The sequence below is a fragment of the Taudactylus pleione genome, unplaced genomic scaffold, assembly GCF_031769625.1.
Source record: "Taudactylus pleione unplaced genomic scaffold, aTauple2 ptg001012l, whole genome shotgun sequence".
In the NCBI taxonomy this organism is placed as follows: domain Eukaryota; kingdom Metazoa; phylum Chordata; class Amphibia; order Anura; family Myobatrachidae; genus Taudactylus; species Taudactylus pleione.
The window spans coordinates 477,557-502,619 of NW_028285413.1; the positions used below are offsets into that span (position 1 = coordinate 477,557).

Sequence of the window (25,063 nt, forward strand, 5' to 3'; positions counted from 1 at the left end):
ACGTACACTGTACATACGGAATGGGTATGAAATACCGCGGCCGGCGGTTCGATTCCCGTCAGCGGCAGCCCGACAAGAGCAGAGTTAGAAGCAGCGGAAGCCCGACAGCGCTGGAAATCCCGATTGTGGATAGGTAAGTATCTACTAACCTAACCTAACCCCCCTAACCCTAACCCTCCTTAGGGGTGCCTAACCCTAACTTCCCCCCCAAGTGCCTAACCCTAATCCCCCCTCTAAGTGCCTAACCCTAACCACCCCCTTCCCCGCTGCCTAAACCTAAGTCCCCCGGGGGGGTGCCTAACCCTAAGTCCCCCCCGGGGGTGCCTAACCCTAACCCTCCCTCCCCTAGCTTAACCCTAACCCTCCCGGGGGGGTGCCTAACCCTAAGCCCCCCCCCCCGGGAGCTCTAAACCTAACCCTCCCCCCCGTGGCTGTCCGCTCGCAGCGCCCGGCATCACTACGATCGGGATGCCGGGCACCGGTCTCCCGGCGTCGGGGAAATGCGGGCATCTACATCTAGACGCCCGGCATTTCACGCTTGCCGGGTTATGACAGTCGGGAAGCCGGCTGCCGGTATTTAAGCAGTTGGCTTCCCGATTGCTTCCCGTACATACAGTAGTTATAAATAAATAAAATATATATCATATTTGGGGTGCTGTCATGAGTTGGTGGGAGATTCAATAATCAACCTTACGGTCACTGACAAACACCTTTGAGAGTCCAAACCATCTGGCTCTGCAGATATAGTCTGATGTGTGTCTCCTATAGATACCCATGTTCTGTAAAGTGTAACTAAGACTGAATGAACCGTGACCATTGTATGTGGCTCGGAGTGTGTATTATTGTTCATGTTGTCTGTACAAAGGATGAATTACCTATGTGACATTCCCTTCCAGCTCCAGGTGATGTCCAGGCACCCACTGCAAAATCATTTCCTAATTCATTATATTTACACTGGTCTCCACCCAAGCATCCGAACGGGGTTATAACAATGTATACTTTGTACATGGATGGATGGCAGATTTATACAGGGATTGGGACAGAATACAATGTCACTGGTAAGTCTTTATTATATGTATGTAAATGACAATGGAAATATGACTGCAGATACGTACAAGCGTCACACAGACAGAGTGAAAGAATATACTGTATATAAGGAACGTCACACCGCGCTGCCCCAATACCCCCTTGTGTTCAGCTCAATGAATAGACGGCGGTCAAGTCAGAAAAACTATTCAAAAGCAAAAAGATAAACATGAAGCGATTTCTGCGCCTCCTCACAATATACTGTACATCCTATTACAGCATCGCTCAAAGTAACCACTCTCTGCGCTTTTCCATTAAAGACGCTAACGTGGGCTTTAAAGGAGCGACCATTGTTTTCTTTGCAAATGATTTGATCCTACTTTACCAAACTTTATAAATCCTGTCTCATGTGCTCTGTTCCCAGTCCTACCCCAGACACATCCCAGCTCTTATCCTATGGGTAGCACAGTGGTTAGTATTGCTGTCTCACAGTGCTGTGGCCATGGATATGATTCTGACCAGCACTGTCTGTGCGGAGTTTGCATGATCTCTCCGTATGTGTGACAGTAGGGAGAGTCGAGTGACGGTACGCTGCAGAGAAGAGTAACAGCATCGGGTGACCCTGTGTAGGGAAGGGAGAGGTTGGAGGTAGGGCTTAGTATCAGGTGCCTCAGCAAAAGGAGAGGTGCAGGTAGGGAGGAAGGTACTGGGAGCATTGAAAGTTTTTGCTGATTGACGGCTAAGAGATAGTTGTATATTCTTATGACTTCATGATTGGGTGGCGCCCGCCATTTGCACTAGTTACGTGCCAGAATTTTGTTGAATCTGAAAGCGTTTTCAAGTGGCGGCATTAGTTTTATTTGACCCCGGCACCCTCAACCTTAGTTACACCGTCATGATTCATTCGTGGTTCAAGGTACAAGTCGCTGGATGTAAAAAAAAAAAAAAAAGCCGCAATTTTTTAAATCACCGGAAAGAGCTCCAGAATAAGAAAACCCACTAAACATTTCCGGTGGTTTTCGTCTGTGACCTGTCTGAGCTGTGATTGGTTAGAAGTTGGGGGTGACACACTGCGAGTTAGTACCAGCAACCCTGACTTAGCTGCGAACAGCAAAAGTTGAAAGCCTCACCCTAAATGCCCTTCTCTGGCGATGAGGTAAAGGCATGGGGAAAGGGGTTTTTAATTGTAGTGCTTCCTTTTTCCAGGAGGATGCACAGCACTTTTCTAACACAGAAAAGTGCCAAATATATATGTAACAGTCTTCATGGAGTATTGCTACAACTTGTATACTTGAGAAGCTGAGGGCCAACAGGTGACGCTGGGCTTTACGTTGTTACACTGTACTGTCTTCTAAATCTTTTTTTGCTAATCCTCTGTATTATGTTATGTTATGAAGCTTTCACCTGTATTGGTCACAGTAATGGAGCGTACACACGGTCAGATTTGTCAGATTTGTCAGATGAACGACTGAACGATTGAACGATTTGAACGATTTAACCAAAGTTTTGAACGATTTGAACGATTTGAACGATTGAACGATTTTTGACTGCATTAAAATGAATGGAATCGTCCAAGTCTGACTGCAAACCCATCAGATGTCAGATATCGTTATCTGACAAACGGGAACGCGCATCGTTGATCGTCCATCGTTCAGGCATGTCAGATATGAACGATTTTCCTTCAGATATGAACGACTGAACGATTTTTAAATCGTTATCGTTCATATCTGAAGGAAAAATCTGACCGTGTGTATGCACCATAAGACTTATTCCTATAATCTTTACCATGAAGAAAGAAGAATACCCTGCAACAGCCCTAATTTCTTCTCACTCTCATGAACAACTTTATATATCAGGGCCGTAACAAGGCACAAATGCGCCCCCTGAGACATGACATCATGACGTTGCAGATAAGGGGCGGGGCCAGCAGCGGTGTGTGCAGCGCTGACCTGGTGTCCTGAGGATGCCTGGTTGGCTGCACAGATTGCTTGTCTGCAGCGTCCACAGGAAGCACTAGCGATCCTGGTTGCCGTTCCAGGCATCCTGCTAGCCAGAAGCAAGAATCTTCCGCTCTGCGCGGCGGCGCCATTCGCTCACTCCTAGTTACGGACCTGTTAGATATAACGGAGGTCAAAGAAAGCATTATTTTAAGAGTACAGAGTGAGAAAGCTGAAATGAATAAGAGGATTGTCCTAAAAGGTTACTGGATAGGACTTTGAAGGTATTTTAACGAGACCATTATTGTGTAACTTGTACTAGAGTTTTCCCCGGACGCAGCGCCCAATAACTGGCGGGTAATACCGTGGTAGAGAACATCATTGCCAGAATGGGCCATACAGAGGGTTTGCGCCAGACGCCTTAGAACTCTGAGCCTGATTCACTACCGATCGCAACTGTGATTACGTATGCAATCGGCCGATTGTTGCGTTTTGCGCATGCGTGACTGCGATGGGGACTGCAGTGACTACGCAGATCCATCACAGAGTGATCGACAGGAAGTGCCGTTTGTGGGTGGTGACAGGGTGGGGGGGGATGGGGGGTGGTCGGAGAAACACAGGCCTGCCAGTGCGTTTCAACTAGGGGTGTGCACCGGCCACTTTTCTGGTTTTGTGTTTTGGTTTTGGATCTGGATCTTTCTTCGTGTTTTGGATCTGGATTGGTTTTGCCAAAACCACCCTTCCGTGTTTTGGGTTCTGGGTTTTGTGTTTTGGTTTTGGATTTTTTTGAAATAAAGCATAAAAACAGCTAAAATCACAGAATTTGTGGGTTTTTCTGCTCCTATGCTATTATTAACCTCAATAACCTTAATTTCCACTCATTTCCAGTCTATTCTGAACACCTCACACCTCACAATAGTGTTTTTATGTCCAAAAGGTTGCACCGAGGTAGCTGGATGACTATGCTAAGCGACACGAGTGGGCGGCACAAACACGTGACCCATCTAGGCGTGAAACTGCAGTGGCAGACAGGATGGCAGTTTGAAAAACTAGGCCCCAAACAGTACATAATGCAAAGAAAAAAAAGAGGTGCAAGATGGAATTGTCCTTGGGCCCTCCAACCCACCCTTATGTTGTATAAACAGGACATGCACACTTTAACAAACCAATAATTTCAGCGCCAGGGTCTGCCACATGACTGTGGCTGAAATGATTGGTTCGTTTGGGCCCCCACAAAACAAGCTGGCAATTAATCTGTCCCTGCACAAACTGGAACTACGGAGGCAAGATGTCATCCTCATCCTCCTCATCCACCGATTCCTCACCCTCTTCAGTGTGTACATCCTCATCCTCACAGAGTATTAATTCGTCCCTGCTGGAACCACAGGTCCCTCTGTACGTTCTGGAGGCTGGTCTCCCTGGAAGAGGTGATAATTCATTTTATGAACATCATCTTCTCCACATTTTGTGGAAGCAACCTCCTACGCCTTTCGCTGACAAGGTTCCCGGCTGCACTAAACACTCTTTCGGAGTACACACTGGAGGGGGGGCAACTCAGGTAAAATAGAGCCAGTTTGTACAGGGGCCTCCAAATTGCCTCTTTTTCCTGCCAGTACATGTACGGACTGTCTGACATGCCTACTTGGATACTGTCACCGATGTAATCCTTTAACAGACAGATGCACGCTTATCGCTGCTGCTTTAAGGATGCAGGTGCGGTTACAACCCACACATTTCACAAAGACAGCAAAAAAAGAAATAATTTTTTTATTGTTTGTGGTGCGCACTTTGAGGGTTACATCACCCTTTAACAGACAGACGCACGCTTGTCGCTGCTGCTTTGAGGACAGTATCATATGCAGTGACAGTAGACTTGTCAGAAATTGTTGGCACGTCCTTCAGTCCAGACCAGATGTCCAAACCGGCCCTTGACTTATGACACAGGCGCACGCTTGGCGCTGCTACTGTGTTGATGCACGTGTGGCTACATCGCGCACAAGTCACAAACACATAAAAAAATAGTTTTTTCTTTTTTGGAGCACTTTGAGGGTTACATCACCCTTTAACAGACAGACGCACGCTTGTCGCTGCTGCTTTGAGGATGTAGGTGCGGCTACAGCCCACACAATTCACAAAGACAGAAAAAAATGAAGAATTTTTTTATTGTTTGTGGAGCGCAATTTGAGGGTTACACCACCCTTTAACAGACAGACGCACACTTGTCGCTGCTGCTTTAAGGATGCAGGTGCGGCTACAGCCCACACAATTCACAAAGACAGAAAAAAAAGAATTGTTTTATTGTTTGTAGAGCGCAATTTGAGGGTTACACCACCCTTTAACAGACAGACGCACGCTTGTCGCTGTTGCTTTGAGGATGCAGGTGTGGCTACAGCCCACACAATTCACAAAGACAGAAAAAAAAGAATAATTTTTTTATTGTTTGTGGAGCACACTTTGAGGGTTACACCACCCTTTAACAGACAGACGCACGCTTGTCGCTGCTGCTTTGAGGATGCAGGTGGAATCTAGACGATTTGGAACCGGGGACACACTACCTCCATCAATTGTCTAAATCCCACTGCACTAATGGCTGATACCGGACGCACGTCTAACACCAACATAGCAGTCAAGGCCTCAGTTATACGTTTTGCTTCAGGATGACTGCTGTCGTACTTCATCCTCCTCGCTAGGGACTGTTGGAGGGTCAATTGTTTAGTAAAAGTAGTGATGTTCCTACTTCCTCTCTGGGATGATGAACAACTCCCAGCAGCAGCTTCAGCACTAGGAGGAAGTGGTTCTTGATCTTTCCCTATTTTATTTTTATCGGAGAAAGTTTGGTCCTCCATTTATGTTATATTGATATATACGTGCGGCTAAGGCGCACACAAACACAGAAAATATTTTTTTAATTTTTGCTGGACAGTAGTGCACTTTGTGGGTTACACCACCCTTTAAGAAATGAGCCAGCCGGCTCTTTACTTAAGGGACACAGGCGCACGCTTGGCGCTGCTCCTTTGTTGATGCACGTGCCGCCACAGTGCACACAATTCACAAAGACAGAAAATATTTTTTTATTTTGTTTGGAGTGCACTTTGGGGGTTACAGCACCCTTTAACGGTCAAGCCAGCCCGCCCTTTACTTATGACACAGGCGCACGCTTGGCACTACTTTGTTGATGCACGTGCGGCTACTGCGCACACAATTCACAAACACAGAAAATATTTTTTTATTTTGTTTGGAGTGCACTTTGGGGGTTACAGCACCCTTTAACGGTCAAGCCAGCCGGCCCTTTACTTATGACACAGGCGCACGCTTGGCACTACTTTGTTGATGCACGTGCGGCTACTGCGCACACAATTCACAAACACACAAAAAATATTATTTTTTTAGCACTTGGGGGGAGCACCCCTGATGGACAGAGCACCCCCTGGACAACACTACAGCACCCCTTTAGGACTGGGACACTGCACAGGACTTTGGAGTGGACACAGCCCCTATGGAGAACTGACTGCACAACACAGTCCAGCCAGCCCCTATGGACTTTGAAGTAGTGGACACAGCCCCTATTGACAACAGCAGCACAGCACAACACAGCCAGCCCCTATGGACTTTGATGTAGTGGACACAGCCCCTATGGACAACAGCAGCACAGCGCAGCGCAGCACAGCACAACACTACTCTGCACTACACTACACTACACAGTCCAGCCAGCCCTAACTCCCACCCTCCCTCTTCACTGTCCACAGCCGAGTGAGAAAATGGCGCAGACGCGGGTACCTTATATAGGATCCAAAACCTGCGAGACCCGGAAGGCGGGATGATGAAGTTTTGCCTCGATTTCAGATCCGAGTCAGTCGGGAAAAGTCGAGCCTGACTCGGATCGGCCTCGGATCGGGGGGGCTCGGGGGGTTTCGGATTTCAGAAATCCGAACCCGCTCACCCCTAGTTTCAACGCCGTTGCAGGGGCGTGCATAAATTAGCCACTACGATGCCATACGCCATAGCGTGCGATGAAGTTAGCAATTTCTGAGTAAGGTCAGAGCAGTCTCGCTAAACGTAAGGTAAAGTAGGCATCCTTATGTTGTGCAGCAGCGGCATAGCGATCGCAATGGATTATCATACTATCGTAGTTTAACTGCTTGCGTAATCGCTGTTGCATTCGCAGTTGCGATCGGTAGTGAATCAGGCCCTCTGAGCCTCAATGTAAGCTTGGTTTTAATAGCCCCTGGAGCTGTGTATGAGACATGCAGGTATTGTGCCCCATGTCGCTCTATCCCTTGTCTGTAAGCATACAGTAGCTGGGTTTTGCCCTGGCACATTACTCGCAGCTGCATTCTATTCTCTTACACCTTTAGTAATGTAAAACATGCAAAAGAAAATTGCATTAATCTCCGGCTCTCATCTGGCGCAGGTTTGAGCTAGTGCTGCGCTGGGTCAGTTGTGACACTGAGAAATGACTGCAGTTAGAAAACCTCCTGAAGGCCATTGAATTTTCCTATAATAAATAGCATACATTTTAAGTCAAACTTTTTCATTCTTTATTCAAAGGTAATGGATTTTTGTAACCATAGAAACCCTGTTGTACTTTTTTTAGATGAATTCATAAGGGATGAGAACATTTATTCGTGAATATAAATGACCATATTATGCATTATTAGTATCTCAAGGAAATAAAAAAAAAATCAGATACAGGTTAGGACCATTTAGACAAGTGTCAGGGTACAGATATAGGCAGTGTTTGTACTCACTGCTGGTAGTCATCAGAACAGCCCTGAGTTCACGCTTCCAAAATAGCGACTGGTCGGGGTGGTTTGGGATGATCTGTGTCTGTGGCTCAGTGAATGCGCCACTAATTTTGGACCAATTTAGGACCTGTATAATTGGTGTCATGAATTATCTGGAACTTATGCTCCATGTCCTGACTGATGCTGGTTTAGGACTAGAGGCAGGAGAATATGAACACAACATATATACAATAAAATTGCCATGTGTGCCCTATACAGGGGTATGTCTAAGCTGCTGTAGTCCTTTCAGTCTTTATAATTAGTATAACTTGTGACTGTAGAGTACAAATCATTGAAATATAGTGTAAGTGAGTCAGGGCACATCAACTAGAAGCTTGCAGGTTACACACAAGGGGCTTTATGGAGAGCTGGATGGAAATGGTCTGTGAATAGAGGATTACTCCGCTGGACGTTGCACATTGCAGGCAGGTTACAATATTCCTTAAGCAACTTGATTAAGCTCAATTCACCACTTCCAAGGTATTGCAATTCCCTCTCATCATCGGTAACTGGCTGCCACCACGAGGAAATAATCTGTGTGCAAGTGCTGATGTTGCAGCAGAGAGTTATGTAGGCACACACCAGCAGAGTTACTGTATGTAGGGACACACCAGCAGAGTTACTGCATGTAGGGACACACCAGCAGAGTTACTGTATGTAGGGACACACCAGCAGAGTTACTGTATGTAGATACACACCAGCAGAGTTACTGTATGTAGGTACACACCAGCAGAGTTACTGTATGTAGGGACACACCAGCAGAGTTACTGTATGTAGGTACACACCAGCAGAGTTACTGTATGTAGGGACACACCAGCAGAGTTACTGTATGTAGGTACACACCAGCAGAGTTACTGTATGTAGGTACACACCAGCGGGGTTATGTAGGGACACACCAGCAGAGTTACTGTATGTAGGTACACACCAGCAGAGTTACTGTATGTAGGGACACACCAGCAGAGTTACTGTATGTAGGGACACACCAGCAGAGTTACTGTATGTAGGTACACACCAGCGGGGTTATGTAGGGACACACCAGCAGAGTTACTGTATGTAGGTACACACCAGCAGAGTTACTGTATGTAGGGACACACCAGCAGAGTTACTGTATGTAGGGACACACCAGCAGAGTTACTGTATGTAGGTACACACCAGCAGAGTTACTGTATGTAGGTACACACCAGCAGAGTTACTGTATGTAGGGACACACCAGCAGAGTTACTGTATGTAGGTACACACCAGCAGAGTTACTGTATGTAGGTACACACCAGCAGAGTTACTGCATGTAGGGACACACCAGCAGAGTTACTGTATGTAGGGACACACCAGCAGAGTTACTGTATGTAGGGACACACCAGCAGAGTTACTGTATGTAGGTACACACCAGCAGAGTTACTGTATGTAGGGACACACCAGCAGAGTTACTGTATGTAGGTACACACCAGCAGAGTTACTGTATGTAGGGACACACCAGCAGAGTTACTGTATGTAGGTACACACCAGCAGAGTTACTGTATGTAGGTTCACACCAGCGGAGTTATGTAGGGACACACCAGCAGAGTTACTGTATGTAGGTACACACCAGCAGAGTTACTGTATGTAGGGACACACCAGCAGAGTTACTGTATGTAGGTACACACCAGCAGAGTTACTGTATGTAGGGACACACCAGCAGAGTTACTGTATGTAGGTACACACTAGCAGAGTTACTGTATGTAGGGACACACCAGCAGAGTTATGTAGGGAGTGGGACACACCAGCAGAGTTACTGTATGTAGGTACACACCAGCAGAGTTACTGTATGTAGGTACACACCAGCAGAGTTACTGTATGTAGGGACACACCAGCAGAGTTACTGTATGTAGGTACACACTAGCAGAGTTACTGTATGTAGGGACACACCAGCAGAGTTATGTAGGGAGTGGGACACACCAGTAGAGATACTGTAAGTGGGTACTCACCAGCAGAGATACTGTATGTAGGTACAAACCAGCAGAGATACTGTATGTAGGTACAAACCAGCAGAGATACTGTATGTAGGTACACACCAGCAGAGTTACAGTATGTGGGTACACACCAGCAGAGTTACTGTATGTAGATACACACCAGCAGAGTTACTGTATGTAGGGACACACCAGGAGAGATACTGTATGTAGGGACACACCAGCAGAGTTATGTAGGGAGTGGGACACACCAGTAGAGATACTGTAAGTGGGTACTCACCAGCAGAGATACTGTATGTAGGTACAAACCAGCAGAGATACTGTATGTAGGTACAAACCAGCAGAGATACTGTATGTAGGTACACACCAGCAGAGTTACTGTATGTGGGTACACACCAGCAGAGTTACTGTATGTAGATACACACCAGCAGAGTTACTGTATGTAGGCACACACCAGCAGAGTTACTGTATGTAGATACACACCAGCAGAGTTACTGTATGTGGGTACACACCAGCAGAGTTACTGTATGTAGGTACACACCAGCAGAGTTACTGTATGTAGGTACACACCAGCAGAGTTACTGTATGTAGGCACACACCAGCAGAGTTACTGTATGTAGGTACACACCAGCGGAGTTACTGTATGTAGGTACACACCAGCAGAGTTACTGTATGTAGGTACACACCAGCGGAGTTACTGTATGTAGGTACACACCAGCAGAGTTACTGTATGTAGGTACATACCAGCGGAGTTACTGTATGTAGGTACACACCAGCAGAGTTAATGTATGTAGGGACACACCAGCAGAGTTACTGTATGTAGGGACACACCAGCAGAGCTACTGTATGTAGGCACACACCAGCGGAGTTACTGTATGTAGGTACACACCAGCAGAGTTATGTAGGGACAAACCAGCAGAGTTATGTAGGGACACACTGCCATTTATATATACTGTGTATAATGTAACCTTATCTTTTTACGCAATAAATAATCTCTGCGGTATGTCTCTGACTGGTTTGTCAACTTTCACAATGTCAAAAGCAGAATGTCGGCATTGATTATGTCGACTTGGATAAAATGGTACAAAATGTCGACATTGACAGTACAGTATTGCGACATTTTCTTTGGAGTTAGCGTTAGGAAGAGAATTACACAATAAACACTTGGTCAATAACATATCAATTCATATCCGTGTCAACATGACATAAGTATTGACATGCGGGTTGTCGACATGGTAAACATTCACATTACAACCATGTCGACATTCTCGTGTCGACCTAATGAATGTCAACACTGTGAAAGTCGATATAATGTACTGCACTCTTCTAATAATTTGATACAATTTGATTCAGTAATTAATTATTAGTAAATGAGAGACTGACACTGCTCTGCTGAGATCTCTGCTGTATAGACTTTGTTACATACTTTAATCTCTATTGCAATCGCAGTTGCGATCTGTAATGAATCAGTCCCATAATCTGATATCCTGAGACTTTGTATGAACCTGACTTTGCTCCCCAAGTGCAGGATTCTCAGCTGAGATATCCAGAGAACAGTGACCTGGATAAGCTGGAATGCAGCGTCAGCGTTTCAGGAAGGCCAGGTCCAGCCGTCTGCGCTCGCTTAGAAAACTCCTTCTCATTTTTTTTTCTTCATGTCCTTTTCTTCGTAACAGAAGGATGCTCTGTATTGTATTCATTAGATTAAATAGCATAGATCAGGGGAGAAAGCATTATGTCTATTTCCAGTCAGTCTATTGTATCATTTTCTGCTGTGATGCATTAGTGTAGTGTTAGACTAAAATCTGCTTATTTAAAATCCTTTTAAATGGTGTTGCACTGTTTCCCGCTGCTACAATCTGCTTTAGGATAGCAGTTATCCTTGCTGCGGATTTCAGTTAACCTTGCCACAGACACTAAGCCTGCAGCAATGCAGACTTTAAAGGGTTTTGATTATGAAGCAAAACCCCGTGGTGTCATTACAGTATAAAATCACAGCTGAACGCGCTTTGGGACGCCGCGGCCTTCCTCTTGAAAAGTAGTCCTTCTGTGTGCCCACACCAACTCTGCCTCGTGCTCCAAATGCTTGGCGGTTCTCAGGCTATGGCGCTGCCTTGAACTTGCTGAAAAGATAAGTGGAGGCACTATTGAGGCATTAAAGGATAAATACTCTCTGTAGGATACGTGTCAGGAGATGCTCTGCCACAGTGGGGCGAAGATTGTTGACTAGCAAGACATGGAGGCTTGGATAAAACTAAACATGGTATACAGCGCACGGTTAATGCTGTGACAGATCCCCCTCCCTCTGTATGCTATCTATCAAGTACAGGGACCTGGCAGGCAAGTGCGCTCTTGTGCGGAATGGAAGACATTTATTCTGTTCCTATGTTTCTGGTCAAGTCTACTTTAGTGTCTGCTCCTCACTAGGGATGTGTTTTGGTTTTGGATCTGTATCTCCTTCGAGGATTTAGATCTGGATTTGGTTTTGCAAAAGCACCCTTGTGTGTTTTAGTTTTGGATCTGTATTTTTATTTTAAAAAAATTATAAAAACAGCTAAAACCACATAATTTGGGCATGGTTTAGTTCCTACAGTATTATTAACCTTAATAACAATAATTTTCAGGCATTTCCAGTCATTTGTAACCACCTCACAGCTCACAATATTGATTTCACTTTTCTTCACCAATATTGGCCAAAGGCTGCAGCGAGCTGGCTGGCTAAAGTTAGCGACAGAGCAGCGGCACAAACACACGGCAGTTTAAAATAATATAGGACATCTATGAACATTACCACACAGCAGTGGCAGACAGGATGGCAGTTTAATAAACTATAATAATGTCAGTCGGCAATGCCACAAATTGTGCCAAATGTAAAGGAAAGAGGTGCAAGATGGAATTGTCCTTGGGCCCTCCTACCAACCCTTATGTGGCATATTAAAAAGGACATGCACAGTGTAACAAACCAAGTACTTTAGCGACAAGGACTTTCGTGGCTGAAGTCCTTGGTTTGTTTGGGCCCCCACAAAACCTCTGATCATTAATGAGGATGATAAGGTGTTGGTGGTGGAAATTGTATGTGCTGGACCAAACTGCTGGTAGCTGGTATTGGACTACTTGTTATTTATTTTACAAATTATTATAATTTCGCAAAATAAGTTGGATGAACTTGCTGCAAATGATGTAACAGGGAGGAGGTGCCTAGATGGCTAATGTCCCTTCCTCTGCTGGCCTCACAAATGGTACAGATGCCTTCACAACTGTTGTCAGGATTTGGGTTAAAATAATTCCACACCCAAGAGGTGGCTTTTCTAGTCTTATGCCCAGGCTGCCAATGGCTTTCTTTTTATCATGATCAAGAACTGCTGCCACTGGTGGCTGACTTACATAAACTTCCTCATTATCAACATCCACGTTAGTGTCAGCTAGTACACAAATAACCCATCCTCCTCCTGTTGCACTTCCATACTAGCATCCTCAATTTCTATTATGCGACCATCTTTACTTTTACTGCTCATCCCCGCATTTACAGATGGAGCAGAGGGTGTGGAAGGAGACTTCTCTACTAGTACAATGTAGAAATTTCAGACTCACACATAACTAACGTGGATACCCCTAGACACTCTTCAGGGATTTCTGAACACACAGTTTGGTCTTCAGCTTTAAGGGAGAATTCAATTAGATGCAGTAAAACTGACTTTTGCCTGAAGAAAACCCTTATTGCATGTCTGTGTATTCCTGTTTTATGTGTATTCCTACTGCAAAACTGGCGAAAACTCATTATCCCGATAACTTTATCTGGTGTGAACTAAGTTAAAATAGGAATATCTGCCTGTACCCCCAAAAAGATAAACTAAGATAGGGTAATAGTATAGAAGTGTGTTAGTGGCTATAATCAAAGGTTTTTGGGGTTCTTAAAATGTGTTAAATGGCTGTTATAAGCAGTTTTGTACAACAGTGAAATAATGACAGAAAGCTAATTTTTGGGGGGCCAAAATAACTGCTGTAGTGAAATTATGGGTACATTAAAATGTGTATAAGTGTATTTGTGTGTCAGAGAATACAAAAAGTGGGTGGATACTGAGCGCAAAAAAACTGCTGCTGTGGTCACTATTAGGGGTCCCTTAGCCCCAATGTAATATAGTGACCCCGGGCGCTGAATATAAAATACACTCCACTGGGAGATAAATGCAGAAAATAAATTTATTCAATGAACACAGATGCGATATAAAAATGATTAACAGAACATACTTAATATTAGATGGTGAGTGTCACCTTGGGTAAAGTCAGCACCAGAGGTTTCCGGATAACACCCCTGCTGGACACTCACGAGCTTGGGATAAAAGTCTTGGGGCTCTATTTATTAACATTTATTTATTACCAGTTATTTATATAGCGCACACATATTCCACAGCGCTGTACAGAAAATATTTTGCCACTCACATCAGTCCCTACCCCAGTGGAGCTTACACTCTATATTCCTATCACATGCTCACACACATACACACTAGGGGTAATTTTTTGTGTTGGGAGCCAAGTAACCTACCAGTATATTTTTGGAGTGTGGGAGGAAACCCACGCAAGCACAGGGAGAATATACAAATGCCACACAGTTAGGGCCATGGTGAGAATCGAACCCATGACCTCAGTGCTGTGAGGCAGTAATGCTAACCACTACACCATCTGTGCTGCACATTAATTTTAACTAAAAATAAAGTGATAAAGGCTGTTTTGTGTTGTCACACCCTTTTCACATTATGTTAGTATCACCTACAGTTATTACAGGGCAGTGGCGTAATTAGGGTATTTGGAGCCCAGGGCAAATTTGAAAAGGGAGCCCCCCCCCCAACTTCCCGAGATGTGCGTGTGCCAAAGGTGCGTGCGGAAAAAAATGGGCGTGGTCACTTAAAAATGGGGCGTGTCAACATGACACACCCCTTTATTTTCACGCTGAACATATCCTATCCGTTTGCACCTTAACCCCAGTAGTACCCCTTATACAGTACCCCCAGTATGCAGTTGTGGTCCCTCTTATGCAGGCCCATAGTAGTGCCCCTTATACAGTATCCCCAGTAGTGGTCCCTCTTATACAGCCCCCAATTAGTTCCCCTTACTCAGTACCCCCAGTAGTGGCCCCCCCAAATACAGTGCCCCACGTACTGTTCCCCCTTATGCAGTGCCCCCAGTAGCAGTCCCCACAATGCAGTGCACCCAGTAGTTGTATCCCCTTATGCAGTGCCCTTTATATAGTGCCCCCAGCAGTAGTCCCCCCCCATGCAGTTTTCCCAGTAGTGGTCCCCTTATGCAGGCACCCTGTAGTGATCCCCCCTATCCAGTGCCCCCTGTAGTGGCCCTTCCTATTATTGCCCCCAGTAGTGGTCCCCCGAGTGCAGTGCCTCTAGTTGTAGGCCCCTTTTATAATGCCCCCCAGTGGTAGTTCCCCCCCAAGTAGTAGTCCCCAGTAGAGTAGGTCCTCCCAATGGCGCCCCCAGTAGTAGCCACCCCACCTCCAGTAGAGGTCCCCCCAGTAGTAGCCACCCCTCCCCCAGTAGAGGTCCCCCCAGTAGTAGCCACCCCTCCCCCAGTAGTAGCCACCCCCCTCCCCCGTTTGGCAGATAGGTTAAAAAAAATATATATATATATATAAAAATATACTTACCTGAATCTCTGCTCCTGGTCCTGGTCCTGCTCGCGACGCAGCTACCGCCCGGGCTGGCGCGCTCAGCATTATGGGACAGACGTCATGACGTCATGATGTCAGTCCCATTACCCACTGCAGGAGCCGGACGGAAGTCCGGCTCTTGCAGTGGGTGCTGCAGCAGTCAATGAGAGTCTATCTGACTCTCATTGGCTGCTGTTTAACACACGCATTGCCGCCAGCGCTGGCGGCGATGCATGTGTTATACACAGCCTGAGCCCGCCTCCTGGCGCTATTGGGCAAGCGTTCAGGGGGAGGGAACGGGCTCAGGCGTGCAGCACAGGACCGGCGCTGGAAGCCTAGCACCAGTCCTGTGTAAATATGTAGCGCTGACCGCACTCATTGCACCGCACCGCCGGTCCAACAGCGCCCAGGGCACGCACCCTGCCCGACCCCCCCTAGTTACGCCACTGTTACAGGGCAATTGGAGTAGAATTCATAAAATTCTACTCCAACCCCTAAGTATCACTTATTTTTAGTAAGCAGATCGCATTTCCCATAAATGTAATGGGAAATGTGATCCGACCAAAGTTACTAAAAATAAATTGTAAAAAAATATCAGGGGAAGCCCTGTGATAATAACGCCACCTGGAGGTGGTGTTATCCATGGTCTCCCCCGGTTACCTGACTCCTACTCTGCTCTAACGGGCAGAGCAGAGCCGGGAGTCGGTCCCAGTAATCAGACCGCAAGCTGATTACTGTAAAAAAAAAAAATTGTAAAATTTTTTTTTACTGATGCCTCCCCTCCGGTCCGCTGGTCTCCCATAGTGCACTGCGGCCCGGTCATCAGGTGATCGGGTCCCAGTGCAGTATGGGAGATCACCTGATCGGAGGCATGGAGGACATCACCGGAGGCCCGGATCATGCAGGTAAGTGCAATTAAGGGAGAGGGGTGGTCGCAGGGGGGATGGGGATGTTGCGGGGGGGGGATCCGCGATCGTGAGGAGTGGGGCTTAGCACAGGGGCGGAGCTTAGCACCGGGGAGGGTAACAGCGGCGGCCGGTCGGCACATGCGCGGGCACTTTGTCACTGTATTTTTTGTGAAAATATCGTGACTAGTGTGCGGAGGGGATTCGCAGGGACAGAGCTTTATCGCAAGCTCTGTCCCTGCAAGGGATTTGTAGTAAATCCCTGTGATATTGCCTGTAATATCTCACTACAATCTGCATTCAATATGCGGATTGTAGTAAATAGAGCCCTTGGTGGGGTGAGTAGCTGCATACAGTTGGGCACTTTTAACAAACATTAAAAAAATACACCTGTCGCTGCCTCCTGAAATGTTAAAACACTTTTCCCATTAATACTGCCCCCCAAAATACCTTTTCCACTACTTTAAACCCATTTTCCAGCACTTTTATCTTTTTCACCCCAAATATTATGTAATTATTGGTCAAATTAAGCTAATTAAAAATTTTTGTTATGCCTAATTAGTTATTAATGGAAGTGTCCAACGGATTCTCAAGCAAGTCCTGACATTTCTACCAAAAACTATGGGATTTGAAAAAGTTTTCATCTGCTTCTGGGGTCCCGATAACAAACTGGTGTTAACTCCAACATAGACTTTACGCCCCGGAGAACTGAAAAGCCCAATAACTTTTCCCCGAAAACTCATTGAGAAAAAAAATCTGCTTAACATCAGTTTGGGGCTTATCGTGGGTAACTGAATCCGGCCCTTAGTGTTCCTCTTTGTTTGGGGCACTGATTTGTCTGCTTTGAAGGTGACACCTCTAGTAGAGCAAGAAGGTGTTACAGCATCATTATAAGAGCACTTGTATATAATAAAACAATTTTTGGGCCTGATTCAGAGCCGCTCGTAAGCGGCTGCTCGTTCGTTCCGAGCGATGTTCGCACAACTGTGCATGCGTACGGCTCGTAATACGCATGCGCGAACCAGTCAGTGCGGTCGAAATTCATGTGCTCGCAAAATAGCGAATGCCTGCTAATTTGAGTGACAGAATGAGGCGTTTGTGGGTGGTAACAGGGGAAGGTGCTTGAAAACGGGGAGTGGTGATCCGAACGCAGGCGTGCTTAAAGGTCAAAACGGGCGTTTTAAGGGTGTGCATAATTAACAAAGCAGCGTCATCGACCATGTCACTTGGTTGTTTCTTAGCCTGAACTGCTCGCATGATTGCGGTAGGAAAATCCAACCACAAGCACTGCGAGGAGTTCATTCGCCTTTCGATGTACTCGATTAATCAAATAAATAGCGGAGATGACGTAGGATGCGAGCGGCCAGGGGGCGTTTTTTACAAAAAAAAGACTGCATGTTTTGTTAGCTCATTCAGACACAGAGGCGTCAACAGAACGCAGAGACAGCGAACGGTCAATTTAAATAGCCAGCTCCTTTTTCTGGACGAGCGAGCGCAAATAGCGTCCGGCTCTGAATCAGGCCCTTTGTCTCCACGTCAGCGCTTTCAGGGATTACCATGTAGACCACAGTTCATATCATGAGTCTGTATTCTTACTAATTACTATGTGTCTTTCTCCTTTGCATCTCTATATGTAGAAATGGGTACTCCTATTTGTGTACACAGAGAAACACACAAAAGAGAAAAGGAACCAGTAGTGCAGAGATAAACGAGTCATTTTCATTGCAATTGTTACACTCACATATTTAAAATGATATCAGGGATATAAGCAGACCCTCGGCTAATGTGGCACAGGTTCTCCCACAGCCACTGAGATGTTAAATACATCCAGGATAAAGCTAAGTTCCGGATCCAAAAGAAGGGGAACCGAAAGATGGAATAGCCACCAGGTCTGATGTATCAAGTCCGCAGCCACCGCTTAGCTTATCGGATTAAAGGTCCTTTATCCAAAGCAGAACTGTATCCGAAAGCTAAGTATCCGGTAGACGTCCTGATCAGCTTACCAAAAGAGGTCTATTGGGCGCTCGCATTCCACAATCCCTGAAAGCGCCTAAGTGGAGATTAAAATAGTTTTATTCCATACAAGTGCATTTATGGGAGAAAGGTGAAAACTTCCTTATTGTACTCTGCTGGCTGATTTTGGGGACTTGTTGCGCACTAATATCACCAAATCTTGTATAAAGCATGATAAAAGATTACAAAAGAAGATACCTGACTGCATTTGACCCTGGTTTCGGTAATAAGCATTCTGCTAGTGCATGAAACAGCAGTAGCACCACCACTCACAAACAAAGTCCATGGCCTGAGCATTTCCTTGCCATTGAGTGTGGTGTATGGAATGTTGCCAATTTTACATTTTCCAGCAGTATTTTTTCCCTTTCTTATTAGAGGTGATGTTTTTATTAACATTGAAGTACTATCCTGGCTGGCAGCAGCCGCAGCACTAGTACTGGGTTGCTGCTCCTGCGCTTCTATCGTCCAATTGTGATTCATATTGACTCACAGCGCTTCAAGTAATAAACAGACCGGAGTGTAATACCACAGCCAGGAGACCCTATCGCCGAGTCTCCAAAGGCAAAGTATTAACACCCCAAGCCGATCAGCTGAAGCCGGGGATCTCAGGGAAGGTAGGGACCCCCCCCCTCTCCCGAAACCCTAGGCTTAGACTGAAGCCTGGGGCTCTTCCCCGCACCCCTGGGGTGTGGGTATGGGGGTAGTAATTGTGGAAATAGTTCAAAACTATTATATTTTACAGTGGAACTACAGGTGCCAGCATTCCTGCTCTTTGGCACTTGTGTAACTACAAGTGCCAGCAGGCGGCTGGCACCCATACCTCCACTGTAAAATAAGTAGTTAAATAACCACAGAACACACACACACACCGTATACAGTATAACTTTAATACATACACCTAACCCACTTTCCTGCTGCCAGCTGAACACGTCTACTTCTCCATGTAGAATCCAATGGGGGTACCTGGAATAAAGATCCCATACTCAGCATCATCCTGGCGCCGCTCTCCGTAGCATCCCCGTACTCGGCAAAATAACAAAACGAGTGACCTGATCCAAGCCGGACAGGTGTAAGTATATTTTGTCACATATACTTACACTACGCGAAATGACAGATGATCGCTATCATCTGTATTTCCCACGGACCACTAGCCAATCAGTGGCCACTTTACATGTAGCAGCCACTCCTTGACTAGTTACACGTGGGTCCCAGCCAATCAGCAGCCGCTACATGTAAAGCAGCCACTGATTGGCTGGGGGGTCTGGCTTCTGACAGTTCACACATGGGGTGTCCCTTCAGAAGCTAGGTAGCCATCTATGTGATAACACATAGGCAGCTACAGTCTGCTGTGCTCAGGACATACCGGGGATGCTATGGAGACCAGCGGAGGTGAGTATATGATCTTTGTTCACCCCAAAGCTCATTCCGTGTGAACCCTCTAGAACCCAGGCTAGCGAGGTCTTCCGCCGCTAACAGCCACCCGTTGTTCCCTTATATCTATGAATGATCACCGATACTTAGGTGGCCGTCTGGTCTTAATACTTGGGGTAGTAGCGGTTCACATGAATATACTATGGGATCCGGTGGCGAGAGGAACAGCAGGAAATTGGTACAGTCAGTGTTTCGGCTTGGGAGCTGATGATGTGGCTTATAAGCTGATGAAGTGACTTGTGAGTCGGTAGTGCAGCTAAGAGCTGGGAGCAGAAGTTTGGGTACAAATGGTGCGGCTTAGAGAGCCGATGGTGCGGCTTTGAGCCAGTAGCATGAGTTGGTGTATTAGAGATCTGGCTTTGATAGCCGATGGTGCGGCTAGGGACCTGGTACACAAGTGGGTGTACTTTAGATGCAGCTTTGAGAGCCGATAGTGTGGCTTGAGAGCCAGTACACAAGTTTGTGTACTTGCGATGCAGCTTTGAGAGCCGATGGTGTGGCTTGAGGGCTGGTACACAAGTTTGTGTATTTACGATGCAGCTTTGAGAGCCGAAGGTGCAGCTTGAGAGACTGTACACAAGTTTGTGTACTTGCGATGTGGCTTTGAGAGCCAAAGGTGCAGCTTGAGAGACTGTACACAAGTTTGTGTACTTGCGATGCGGCTTTGAGAGTCAAAGGTGTAGTTTGAGAGTCGATGGTGTGGCTTGAGAGCCAGTACACAAGTTTGTGTACTTGTGATGCGGCTTTGAGAGCTGATGGTGTGGCTTTGGAGACGGTGGCAGGACGGAAGCTGCTGGTGCAGTTGGGGAGCCGATGTAGTGGCTGATGAGCTGGTGGCAGCACGGAAGCTGCTGGGGTTGCTAGGGAGCCAACGGAGAGGCTGGTGAGCCGGTGGCATCACGGAAGCTGCTGGTGTGGCTAGGGAGCCGATGTAGTGGCTGGTGAGCTGGTGGCAGGATGGAGGCTGCTGGTGTGGCTGGGGAGCCAAGGGAGAGACTAATAAGCAGGGGCAGCATGGAAACTGCTGGTGTGACTAGCGAGCTGAGGGAGAGGCTTGGGAGCCGGCGGCAGCATGGAAGCTGCTGGTGCAGCTAGGGAGCCGATGGAAAGGTTGGTGAGCCCCTGGCAGCGTGGAAGCTGCTGGTGTGGCTAGGGAGCCAATGGAGAGGCTGGTGAGCTGGTGGCAGCACGGAAGCTGCTGGTGTGGCTAGGGAGCCGATGGAGAGGCTGGTGAGCTGGTGGCAGCACAGAAGCTGCTGGTGCGGCTAGGGAGCCCATGGAGAGTCTGGTGAGCTGGTGGCAGCACGGAAGCTGCTGGTGCAGCTAGGGAGCCCATGGAGTGGCTGGTGAGCCGATGGCAGCAGGGAAGCTGGAGAACCAGAATACACTACCATGAGGAGACACACAATGCTGACCATGCAGCTGAGCCGAGAGAACCTACAGGATCGCTATAGTCAGCGAGGTGGTAAAAGGCCAGCATGCACAAATAGCACGAGGAACAAATCACGCCATGCTGTGGATGACACATTACCTCCTGAAGTGTCATGAGAAGGTAAACTGCTAGAGGGAGACAAGTTGTGAGCGCGACTTGTAACAGTACTCATTGGAAGAAGGGGACAGAGCAGCTGGCAGCAGGTAAGTACAGTACCTTCTTGGGGGGGTCCCCACCTCCTGAGATCCCCGGCTTGGGCTGACTGGCTTGGGGTGTGAATGCTTTGGCTGGGAAGACCCAGTGATAGGGTCTCCTGGCTTTGGCATCACACCCCAGTCGGTTTGGGTCTGGTGCTGGGTTTAAATATAGGGGGGACACCTATGCATTCCCCCCCCTACTTTTAAAACCAGAACTGGTTCCTAAATAACAAGGGGAGCCCTACATGTTTTTTTCTCTGTAACTTTAGGAACCAGGACTGGCAGAGCAGCCCAGTGCTGGTTATTATTTTGGGTGGACACCCTATGTCATTTTTTAAAAAGATTTAACCCATTTTTTACAGGTTTAGTATACAAGTAGCCTTCTCATATTACACTGACATGTGCAGGCTGCTTGTTCGTGAAGAGTTAGGCAGAGAGAAGACACTGCAATCTCGGGTGAGTAATCTCCATCAAAACTTGCTACTCGGGGGAGAAATCCCGATCTGCTTCACCATCAGCCAACTCACTTTCAGCTACACTCACTGTAAATTTGAGAGTTTAAAAATGGGAAACTCACTCGAGTTTCGGCGATGCTAATCAAGTTTAAAAAACCAAACTCGATCAGACTCGAATCTTAGTAAATATACCCCTTAGACTCTCCTCTAACATTTCTGAGTGCACAGTTGGTTCCTGTGCCTTAACGATTTTCATTTTCTTGAAACTTCTACAGGGAGAAGGGCTTAAATCATCATAAGAGGCAGAAGCACAGTCATAAATAAAGGCCACTTTGTGTGGTGAAAGGCATATTGCCAATTTATGTCTTTCTGCAGCTAACTTTCCCTTTGATGTTTTTTTCTTTACCAATGTAAGAAAATTACACTGTGGTTCTACCTACTGTGTCACAATATGTGTATGAATATTACACTGCACTTCCACTTACAGTGTCACAATACTTGGATGAAATTGGGGTACCACTTACAGTGTCACAATACGTGTATGAATATTACACTGTGCTTCCACTTACAGTGTCACAATACGTGTATGAATGTTACACTGTGCTTCCACTTACAGTGTCACAATACGTGTATGAATATTACACTGTGCTTCCACTCACAGTGTCACAATACGTGTATGAATATTACACTGTGCTTCCACTCTCAGTGTCACAATACGTGTATGAATATTACTGTGCTTCCACTCACAGTGTCACAATACGTGTATGTATATTACACTGAGCTTCCACTTACAGTATCACAATACTTGGATGAAATTGGGGTACCACTTACAGTGTCACAATACATGTATGAATATTACACTGCGGTTTAACCTACAGTGTCACAATACGTGTATGAATATTACAATGCGCTTCCACTCACAGTGTCACAATACGTGTATGAATATTACACTGTGCTTCCACTCACAGTGTCACAATACTTGGAGGAAATTGGTGTACCACCTACAGTGTCACCATACATGTATGAATATTACACTGCGCTTCCACCTCTCACAGTGTCACAATACGTGTATGAATATTACACTGTGCTTCCACTCACAGTGTCACAATACTTGGAGGAAATTGGTGTACCACCTACAGTGTCACCATACATGTATGAATATTACACTGCGGTTCCACCTACAGTGTCACAATATGTGTATGAATATTATACTATGCTTCCAATCACAGTGTCACAATACATGTGTATTAAACTGCGCTTCCACTTACAGTGTCACAAAACTTGGATGAAATTGGGGTACCACTTACAGTGTCACAATACGTGTATGAATATTACATTGTAGTTCCACCTACAGCGCCACAATACGTGTATGAATATTACACTGCACTTCTACTTACAGTGTCACAATATGTGTATGAATATTACACTGCGCTACCACTTACAGTGTCACAATACTTGGATGAAATTGGGGTACCACTTACAGTGTCATAATACGTGTATGAATATTACACTGTGGTCTGACTGGCAGCATCACAGTAAAAAATACTTTTTAAATTGTATTATTAACTTTAATTTTTTACACTGGGGACCCTTGGACAGACAGAGCACCCAAAGCACCCCTAGACCGACAGAGCACTCCTGAAGGATACAGCAGCCCCTTTATGGATGAACAGAGCACCGCTAGACCGACAGAGCAGCGTACCCCTGCAAGACACAGCAGCCCCTTGATGGATGGACAGAGCACAGCATCTCTACTCTTCACTAAAGGAACAGGGCAGTGATCGGAGCATTTCTCCAGGAACAGGGCAGTGATTGGAGCGTTTCTCCAGGAACAGGGCAGTGATCGGAGCGTTTCTCCAGGAACAGGGCAGTGATCGGAGCGTTTCTCCAGGAACAGGGCAGTGATCGGAGCGTTTTTTCCAGGAACAGGGCAGTGATCGGAGCGTTTCTCCAGGCACAGGGCAGTGATGGGAGCGTTTCTCCAGGAACAGGGCAGTGATGGGAGCGTTTCTCCAGGAACAGGGCAGTGATCGGTGCGTTTCTCCAGGAACAGGGCAGTGATCGGAGCGTTTCTCCAGGAACAGGGCAGTGATCGGAGCGTTTCTCCAGGAACAGGGCAGTGATGGGAGCGTTTCTCCAGGAACAGGGCAGTGATCGGTGCATTTCTCCAGGAACAGGGCAGTGATCGGAGCGTTTCTCCAGGAACAGGGCAGTGATCGGAGCGTTTCTCCAGGAACAAGGCAGTGATCGGAGTGTTTCTCCAGGAACAGGGCAGTGATGGGAGCGTTTCTCCAGGAACAGGGCAGTGATCGGTGTGTTTCTCCAGGAACAGGGCTGTGATCGGAGCGTTTCTCCAGGAACAGGGCTGTGAAAGACAGTTCTGCAAAGAGATTGTGAAAAATGTAAATCATTTCTGTGATTAAGGAGCATATTTATTAAATAATCTGGTATTGTAATATTTCTTATCACTGGTAATTGTGGCAATAATAAATGAAGGTTTGCAGAAATGTATTAATAAAACACACGCAGGGATAGGGGCAGCGACAAGAACCAGTTCTGTACTGTGCGTTGCTACTGCATCTCTTTACTTCCTGGTCCGTGGGCCTGCCGCTATTCCTCGCACGTGTGGTCAGCGGATCTGAGCAGCCATCCCTCTCCCGGTAACTTTTATGGTGTGTAGCCTACTGTATAGCAGTGTTTCAAAACTCCACAGTATTCGGAGACCCCTAACAGTACATGATTTCCAGATCTCCTCAGTACCACAATTGAAATAATTAGCTCCACATGTGGATCTTTTAAAATGCTTCAGCCAGTACACCTATGCACTAACTAGGAGATCTGGAAAACATGTATTGTTAGTGTCGGGAAACACTGGCCTATAGGCTACAATTGCTAACGCCATCTGAAGATGGTATTTGTTACCGGGGCTAAGCTTGGTAAAATCTGCAATTTAGCAGCTCCTATATGTGGCATATATATTATGTATACAAAACAGAAAGACTTTTGCTATTGGTGTTAACAATACTATACAAAAAATGGTCATGGGAACCCCAATCTCTACAATCATATACAGTATACCCATCTTTACAATCTTGCAATGATGAGAGCATTATAGGGACCACCATACACCACAGACAACGTACATGTGGCTGCCATACAATACAGAAAGCATCATACAGACCACCATACATTATAGAGAACATCCCAGTTATACATCCACACTGCTACTTACCTGTCTGAGGTACCTTAGTCCAGCTGCTTCTCTCTGATTCATCCACATT

General features: G+C 46.3%; 1 protein-coding gene across 1 annotated transcript in view; it reads left to right on the top strand.

Moving 5' to 3' along the window:
• Positions 1-25,063, top strand: part of LOC148454303 (usherin-like) — a gene marked incomplete at both ends in the record, with an annotated part of 948,215 nt that overhangs the window by 430,815 nt on the left and 492,337 nt on the right. Inside the window, one exon of the mRNA XM_088461074.1 lies at positions 897-1,058. Within this exon, the coding sequence (XP_088317200.1) occupies positions 897-1,058 (162 nt within the window). The remainder of the gene's footprint in view (positions 1-896; positions 1,059-25,063) is intronic.